At 42.3% G+C, this 9187-nt stretch overlaps 1 protein-coding gene across 2 annotated transcripts in view; it reads right to left on the bottom strand.

The window, feature by feature from the left end:
* Window positions 1–5120: 5120 nt before the first annotated feature.
* LOC311064521 (uncharacterized protein) overlaps window positions 5121–9187 on the bottom strand; it is a 50367-nt gene continuing 46300 nt past the window's right edge. For both annotated transcript variants that reach the window (XM_084084380.1, XM_084084381.1), the window contains exons 14-15: window positions 6690–6781; window positions 5121–6313 (exon numbers count right to left, since the gene is read on the bottom strand). In XM_084084380.1, the coding sequence (XP_083940506.1) occupies window positions 5213–6313; window positions 6690–6781 (1193 nt within the window). In that variant the 3' untranslated portion in view covers window positions 5121–5212. The remainder of the gene's footprint in view (window positions 6314–6689; window positions 6782–9187) is intronic.

The raw sequence follows: 9187 nt of genomic DNA, 5'->3' as shown, positions 1-9187 counted from the left end.
ACATTCACAGGTGTTATCAATGATACTAATGAAGGCTCTGTTCCATTCTGGTCAGACGGAGTCAGGGTGCTGATATTGTGCAGGTTAGCTCACTGGAAACACTCCCAAATGGCCCTTTACGGGTGTGTAACTCTGAGAGTGTACAAATGGGGGTCGTGGAAATCTGAAATTTAAAAATCTGAGAACTACTGTGCTACACTAAATGGAACAGAGCCTTCATTAGTATCACTGGTAACACCTGTGAGGGAAGTGATAATATGGCTGCTGTGCATAGAGCCTACCCCAGCCTTAATTCCACAGAGAGGTGCGGTTCCTTACAGAAGAGAGCTGGATCCCCATCCACATCCAGCAACCCCCTCAACTCCAAACTAAACATGTCAGAGGACTCCTATACGGCTGGGGTGGAAGCCTGTCAGCGGGGAATGCTGAATGGGAGGAGTAGGGGCCCTGTTCTCCCAGTGGGGGCTCCTCACTGGCAGGTGAGCCAGTAAGGCGCAACAACTGTGGGAGGAATTAATTGGCACGACGACTAAATTGGGGAGAAAAAGGGTACAAAATAGGGGTACAAATAATTTGCTACACTCATTTATACAAGAAACAAACAAACAAACAAACCAAAAACGTGTCAGAGGAGGTATGGGAGGGTAAATCCATGCCTTTGGTCATGGATTTACCCCCCTGGTCATTCATTCAGTGCCACATGACGTCTAAGACGTCCGTTTTTATCACCATTGTTAAGCCCTGAGCGCCACGACGTCATAAAAAAATAAATAGAAATAATGTTTTTTTTTAAACTTTTTTTTGGGGGGTGGGGGGGGGGATTCTGAACCCAAGATATCATGTGCTGCTCCATTCACTCTTTGTTTAACTTCTTACTGAAAAAGGCTGTATCTCGGCTCCTGAGCACTTTTTTTTTACAATGAATTTTTGTCTCTGGCACTGGGACAACACAGACAGAAATAAGTCTGGCACTGAATGAGTTAAGGTTAATCCCCTGTTAAACCCATGCATTTTCTTTTGGGAAATGTAGACTGTCTGATATTTTTTGTTAAAATGAACAATTCCATTACAAATGTATGTTATCCACTTAAACCCCAGCATCAGTATTGTGGCGAAAGCTTCCGCTGAAAATAGCAAATCGACAAGCCCACAATGTGACGCATTGTGGGCTCGTCATTCGGCTATTTTCAACGAAAGCTTTCCCCACAATAACAGAAAACAGAAAATACATTAGTATCGAGCCCCAAGGGACTGCAGTTACCCATATGGGGTTGAAGTGATTAAAGCAGCACTATGTAGTCTGGGGTATCAGTGGCCACTTTGGACACAAATAACATGGCAGCCAACGTCTTTGACTTCATTACCCAAGAGTCTCTGCAAGCATGTCTGGCGAGGATGCGCTGTGATTGGCCAGTCTTCGCTTTGACTGGCAGTTCTGCCTTGTGTGCCTTGGCAAATGCCAGGATGAAACTCATTGTCTTCCATATACATAGCAACATTCAATACATTCAAGCCCCTAGCAGGGACCCCCCTGAGTCTATACATTTATGGAAGGATGATTTATGGAAGCAGTTTAGTTATTGCTTAAAGGAGCAGTTCACCCGCAAAAAAATCAAATACACACCCCATGAAGACTTGAATTCATGGAGATTTGTTTTGTTTTTGTCGCATTCCTGAGCCAATAAATTGATGACCAGCGGAGTCTACCAGAGAGAGACTACTCCTTTAAACATATAACTTTATAATTTTGTGGAACATAATATGCTACATAGTTATTAAAATGTTACCTAGTGCTGCTTTAAACAAATTAACCCATTTTGTCCATATTTTAGAAAACATTACAAACATTTAAAAATATATATATAATAATTACAGAAATAGTGCAATGCATTGTGAACTTGTACATTTTTTAAAGTATATTACACTTACACATACAGAACATTTCCCAACATGGCTCACAGTCTCACGGTTCCTCTTATTGCACTGACGACACTAACAACACTAACGTTTGACTCATAGAAAACTCCACATTGTTTAGATTCATAGGGTTTCTTTCAACTGTTAATTTTCTTATGTGTATTTAAATGTCTATTTAAATAACCTAATCTCCGAAAGCTTTTCTCACACTGTGTGCACTGGAATGGTTTCACATCTTTATGGGAGCGGTGTTGATGAGTGTTCAGTGATCCACGGCTAGCAAAACTGTCCCCACAATGTTCACAACGAAAGGGATTCTCTTCAGCGTGGACTTTCTGGTGTATCCTTAAACTATTGGAAAGCGTGAAATTTTTGTCACACTGGTCACAGTTGTAGGGCCTCTCTCCTGTATGGGTACGTTGATGCCATTGTAATTTCAGATGCTCTCTAAACCTCTTCCCACACACGTCACAATACCAGGGCTTCCCTTCACTGTGAATGATCTCGTGCTTTTTTAAATGGCTCACCTTCCGGAAGCATTTCCCACACTGTTGACAAGAAAAGGGCTTCTCTCCCGTATGGATGCGCTGATGATTCTTCATGTGGTCATGCTGCCTAAAACTCTTCCCACAGGTACAATGGAAGGGTTTCTCTCCAGTGTGAATTCTTATGTGATTTTTGAGGTTCGCAATGTAACTGAAGTTTCTGCCACACTGGTCGCAGCGGTAGGGTTTCTCCCCTGTATGCATTCTCTGGTGACGTTTGAGAGCATAGGGTACGCTGAAACTTTTCCCACACTGGTCACAGTTGTAGGGTTTCTCTCCGGTATGAGTTCTCAGGTGTATTTTCAGTCTCTGGCCTGTGAAGAAGTTTTTCCCACAGTGTTCACAGTAGGCATCTTTCATCAGTGGTAGTTGGGCAGGAAGGACATCTGGGATGGAGAATGAGGGGAGATCAGAAATCATTTGTGAAAAACATAAAATGTTTTGAAATAACATGCAAGCCGTTATTGCCAACTGATATTCTAATGTTATAAGCATGTCGGGCCCATAGCCCGTTTCATCCACCAGTTAGCCAGGTTATACATAATACAGTTGCACACACAATTATAGCAAATTAGGTTTATTGGCTAAATTCACCAACTGTCAGCCGTTTACAATAAACAAATAAAACCAGAACAATTTAAATAGCTGGTTACTCCACATTCAACACAAAATTCCACTTTCAGTGACTACTGTCTCAAAATGATTCTACTCCTTCACCCTTTTGCTGTCATAACCTGCTGCAAATGTGATGCATAGCCAGACACTAGCTTCTGGCAGTGGCCTCCAGTTCACCTGATTCGGATGCTATCAATGCATTGAATGGGACATTATCACCTTTTATTAGACCATTGAATGGGCGAAGTAGGCGACCTACTTACCTACCCGCGATTTATCAGACCATTCATTGGGTGTTATTAAGACATACTGACCTACCAACGGAGATGACTGAAATAGTTCAGTTTCGGTTTTGGTTTTGGTTATTTTGGTTTCGGACCATGACGGAGGCGTGCAGTCTCAGGCGAGCTGGAGCCCAGCGAAGGACCACCGAGGGAGCTAAAGCGACCGAGTTGCCGTCCTGAGCGGTGCGACGCTCGACTGACAGCACGTTTTAACAGCGGGCGACTCTCGGGCGATCGCCGGGCGACATCGTCCAAAAGATAAAGAAAATCCATCTTTCATCGCCCCCGCCCCGCCCACTTCACCCTATCGCCAGTAGTTGCCGCTCTCATAGACATATAATGCACTTCCGGAAAATACTATCCTGATCGCCCGCTGTTAAAACGCACCGTGAGCCTACTCAGCGCCGTTGGAGTTATGTACCGATAGGCACAGAATCGTAAATATTGTTGTGGGGACTGCTCCGCCTGCAAAGTAGGTCAGTAGCTCCTGATTACGCCCAATGAATGGTCTGACAAATCGCGGGTAGTTCCGTGTATCGCCTACTCGTCACCATTCAATGGTCTGATAAAACATAATAATCTCCCATTCAATGCATTGATAGCATTCGAAGCCGTTGTCCACTTCACTAATATGCTTCGGTTTGCGTTTTGCAACCACCTTCTTCCAACCAGGTTTCTATGGGGTTCAAGTCAGGTCACTGTAGCAGACACTTTAGAATCTTTAATTAGAACTCATTTGCATTAGTGATAATTGATTGAATACTTTTGAGTGCAACTGCATGTATTGTTGTACAGGGTGTCACATGCCAGGATTCCTAACCTGACTGATGTTTGTCTGCCAATTGTGATTGATATGCAATTACAATTGTATGTGGGCAAATCCATTTATGTGATAAAAAAAGTCAAAAATGTGTTTTGTCAGTAAAAGTCCATTCTTAATTACTTCCTGTCAAACAAAAAAGTAATGCGTGACGACATCAGCAAGCCCTTATGAATAACCATGAATCATGATTTCATTCACCTGTGTGATTCCCATACCTCATGTTCCTCCACACGCAGCTGATTGTCATTAAGGAGACACTTTGGTTTTGCTACTCTGTTCTGACTCTAATTCTAGATGACGGCCAGACAGTGCATTACAAACATTCCCGTTTTAAATACAACAGTACACCAAAATATGTATCTGAAACCATTTGAGGTGAGAAATAGGCAATGCAGTAACATGAAGATACTTCGGGAATGCCTCGCTGTGTGCTACCGTGTCGTTTTATGTTCACCGGTAAAACATGCACAACCATTTGTCGCTGGTGTACGTCAAAATAAGTAACAGTGAAATTAATAAAACGTCTACACACAGCTTGTAGCTCCCAAAAAATGTTTTACTGTGCAAAACGTGTCACACAAACTGTTTCGGCAGAACAATTTGGCCTTCATCAGGATCATCTGATGTTTTGGCCAAACTGTTGTGTGACACCTTTTGGCAGTGGTTTACTAATCTAAATAGGCCAATTGTTTGCAGTATTAATGTTCTAATACATTTCATGCACATTTCTTGATGTATTAAAGACTATAATGCATCAACATCATTAATACAACTTCTATTTGCATTACATAATACAATAAAATAACTTATGTGAAGCTGCTATTTATGCCTGCATACATCATGTATTACTGGTAGAGTCCATCAAGAGAGACAACTTAATTGCAAGAGATTTATTTAAAAATAAAAGCAAATTAATGCGAATTACAGTAGGCAAGGGCCAGTCAGTAAATGTCATCTCTATGGAAAAAGGCAATGAATAAAAAGAAAATAGACCACAAAGAACACAAAACCTGTGTTCACAATGCTCCTTAGTTTCGGGTGACCTGCCGAGGATCATTATCCCACTGTCTTTGTTTGCGCAGTGCCTCGTTGATCCGATAAACAATTGACTTTTTGTCTCTCTTATCCATGGAGGGAAACTTGACCTTGCAAGAGTTCAAAACAAAGTCCTTCAGGTTACGCGGAAGCGCCGACTTTCTCCCGTTACCGCTCCAGTTCACCCTGCGACACCACGAAATGTACTTGTCTTCGGGCGTGGCGTAACGAAACAACAGAGCGCCATAGCGATCCGCACGTCCATTGCATATGAAGCTGATGTTTTCCAAGCGACTCTGCGATATTTCTAGCAGTTCTATGTCCCTAAGCTGAAACGGAAGGGATTGGCCGGCTTTTGACGCTGTTAGCGCCGCAAACACTCGCTCTCTCTTTTCCACCGCCGTCTCTCTGCGTTTCACCGCTCCTTCTCTCTCTTCCAGCTCGCTCCGTCTCTGTTCCAACTGTGTCTCTCTCTGTTCAAACTTTCTCCCTCTCTGCTCCAGCTGCGATTGTCTCAGGTTCTGCTCCAGCTCTCGTACCCTCTGCTCCAACTGCACCCGTCTCTGCTCCATCTGGCTCCGTTTCAGCTCCAGCTCTTTCTGCTCAAAATGTCTCGCTCTCTGCTCTACCTCTATCTCTCTCTGCTCCAGCAGTTTCTCCCTTTCTCCAGTTGCAGCTGGTGTCGCCGATTCCACCCGTCTCTCCTCCACCTCTCTAGGCTCTACCTCGCTCTCCTCCACCTCCATCTTCATCTGCTCCACCAGTCTGTCCTCCACCTCTTTGTACTGTGCCTGGTGACGGTCATTTAATTCTGAGATCTTGGCTCTGTGACTTTCATTGAATTCTGATATCTTGGCCTGGTGACAGTCATTTAATTCTGAGATCTTGGCTGGATTACTTTCATTTAATTCTGAGATCTTGGACCGGTGACCTTCATTTAATTCTGAGATCTTGGCCTGATGACTGTCATTTAAGGTCTGGGCTCGGGCTGCCAAATCATCTGCCACCTTCTTTGCCCGGGCCAATAAAAGTTTCAAAAGGTTGATTTCGCTGTCTTGAGCTCTGGGTGGTTGCGTCAGATTAGCCGGGCCAGCCTGCATTGCAAATAGAACAAAGTACATTTTCAGTACTTAAAAGTAGGTACAGCAGACATGTGATATCTCTTGCTGTTGGGTGGAAACCTTGTATGTCAAAAATGTTCCTTTATTATTTTAAAAACATAAAATAGCCAAGCTCACAACGTGTCACCATGAGATGCATTGAGAGCTCTTAGATCTGCTATTTTCTCTACTTTTGCATGACACTCTTATACGATGAAGTAGGTCATTCATTTACAGAAAAAAACATAAAGCTGAAATATGGAGATACAAGGTTTCTTCCCGACAGCGACAATGTGCTGCTTAAGTACACTAACAAGAATATCACTAGAACCACTTAAGAAAAAACTGAAATGAAACTACTTAAACTCACCGATCCTTTGCTCCCCAAAGGCTTAGATGGTGGCTGGGTTGAGGAGCCTTGTGCTCCCACTACATCCGGTAGCAACTGCAGAGGGAGGGATTCTGTAATAGGATTTCAGTAGCACCCAGTTAACTTTCACCACTTGGACTTAGTTGGTAATTTGATATGCTCCATAAATGGGATACATTTCCCCCCCACCCCTGTGTTACCATCGCCCCTTAGGGCCCCTACACACTGCCCGATATTTGTAATGGTCGGCGAGTGAACAGATCGTTAAGCATTTCACATTGCACGAGTTTCTCTCTTGAAATCAGGCCAAATATATCGTTGTGATTCTCGCACGATTGATTGTCCGGCGACAGGGGTTCACTGATTGCAAGATATTTCACCACGATGTGATCCCGACCCAATACATACATTTGTTTTTATTCCAAACGTCTCACGAAAACGTGAAAGGCTCCCGTGATATATGCGTGAGACCGAGACAGGACGCTAATGATTGACATTAAATAATTCTCAATTTCTCTGTATTTCTCTCTCTCTCCTTCTCTGAAACAAACGTTTCAAAAGTCAACCAGGGTGCAATTCAGATCAGAAGCCGTGTTGCCGTGTTCGCTTATTATAAGCGAGTTGCTTGTAAAAAATATTGGTGGTTGAGTTTCTTGAGCTTGTAGATTTCATATATAGGTTTAAAGTGCTCATGCAGCCTATAGTCGCTTTTGTTGGGCTTGTTTTCATAGACCTGGTTGCTTATTTCTCGCGCAAAACCTGGCAATACTGTTCAGAGATACATACGTGCGTCACACACACACACACACACACACACACACACACACACACACACACACACACACACACACACACACACACACACACACACACACACACACACACACACACACACACACACACACACACACTACTTGTTTATGCTACCATTTGGCCAATTTTTTTAGCAATATTCAATACTTTTTGTCCCAGACCTGACTGGGTCCGCCCATGTGGGGACTCTCAGGTATTGCTAACCTTCTGGGGACACCATAACACACTTTCAGATATCACTATCTTTCTGGGGACACCATAACACTATCAGATATTACCATCTTTCTGGGGAACACCATAACACTCTTTCAGATATTACTATCTTTCTGGGGAACACCTTAAAACTCTCAGATATTGCCATCTTTCTGGGGACACCATAACACTCTTTCAGATATTACTATCTTTCTGGGGAACACCTTAACACACTTTCAGATATTACTATCTTTCTGGGGAACACCTTAACACATTGTATATAACAACAGACACGGAACACTCTTTCAGGTATTACTGAGATGTATTCACAGGCATGCAAACAGCCCCGAGGTGAAAAAGGTGACAACATGTTTTCTTTCGGGTCAGGTGTCACACAATTGCCCTATTTGGGTTCAAAAAGGTGACGTGAAAGGTGTAGGTGAAAAGTGACACTTTTGCAACAGTACACATAGGACCGTCTATACTGTAAATGGTAGACAGTGACATGGACAATATGAGAGGCATATAGTAAGGACCAATACCTAACCTTATCCCCCCTAACCGAACAAAAAAACAGACAATCACATCAAACTAAACATAACTAGATTTAAACACCCTAACATTATCCCTATTCCTAAGCCTGTCTTCTCAGCAAAGACTAGCTGCAGGACCCTAAACATTATGTCCTTCCGGTCGCACTATACTCTGAACCCTCTATCATAGTGAGGGTTCCTGAACATATAATATCAAGTATTGTGATAGGGCATGAGTTTCAAAGCTCCAGACAGTATGAATTACTTTGTTTTCAACTCCAGCTGTCCATACACCGTAACACCCTCTTTGGGAGTGTGTAGAAGTGGATGTGTGCGCGCGCACGTGTATATGCCCCTGTGCATGCACATGTGTGTATGCATGCACACGGGCCTGGGAATATGGATGAATATGTAAGGGAAAAAATGGTCTTACAACAATAGTGGTTGGACAGTGAAATGTAGCCTTAAAGCTAAAAAAAGGGAGAAAAAAAAGAAAAGAAAAAAAGAAAAAAAAAGAAAAAACGCTAATAGTGACAGACCAAAAATAAATCTATTGTAATGGCTACAATGCATACCAAGTGGCAGTACAGCATCAAAAACAATTCCCACTAGAGCAGTATTAAAGGTTATCATTAATAAGGTGAATAAATCTTGAAAGGAATAATAAAAACAATAATAGTACCAATGATAATAAAAACAGTAATTAATGATGGTAATGAGCAAGAATTTTAGCAATAGTAGTAATGATGATAACAGTCATAAAAGTAATAGATGGATAGTGAAATACTGCTGTAGATAGGCTTGTCTTCCATCCATTTGAATTGTAAGTACTTAAGCATTGTTGAAAAAGAAAACCTCCGGTAATTAGTGATGGTAGAGAACAAACATATTTAACAATAATAATATATGGCAATAATAATCGTAAAAGTAATAAATGTGCAATGAAATGCTGTAGATATT

Source organism: Gymnoscopelus microlampas (assembly GCF_963454915.1).
Source record: "Gymnoscopelus microlampas genome assembly, chromosome: 17".
Taxonomy (NCBI): Eukaryota; Metazoa; Chordata; class Actinopteri; order Myctophiformes; family Myctophidae; genus Gymnoscopelus; species Gymnoscopelus microlampas.
Note: the sequence above shows the minus strand (reverse complement) of the source record. Positions and strands in the feature narration are given on the sequence as shown.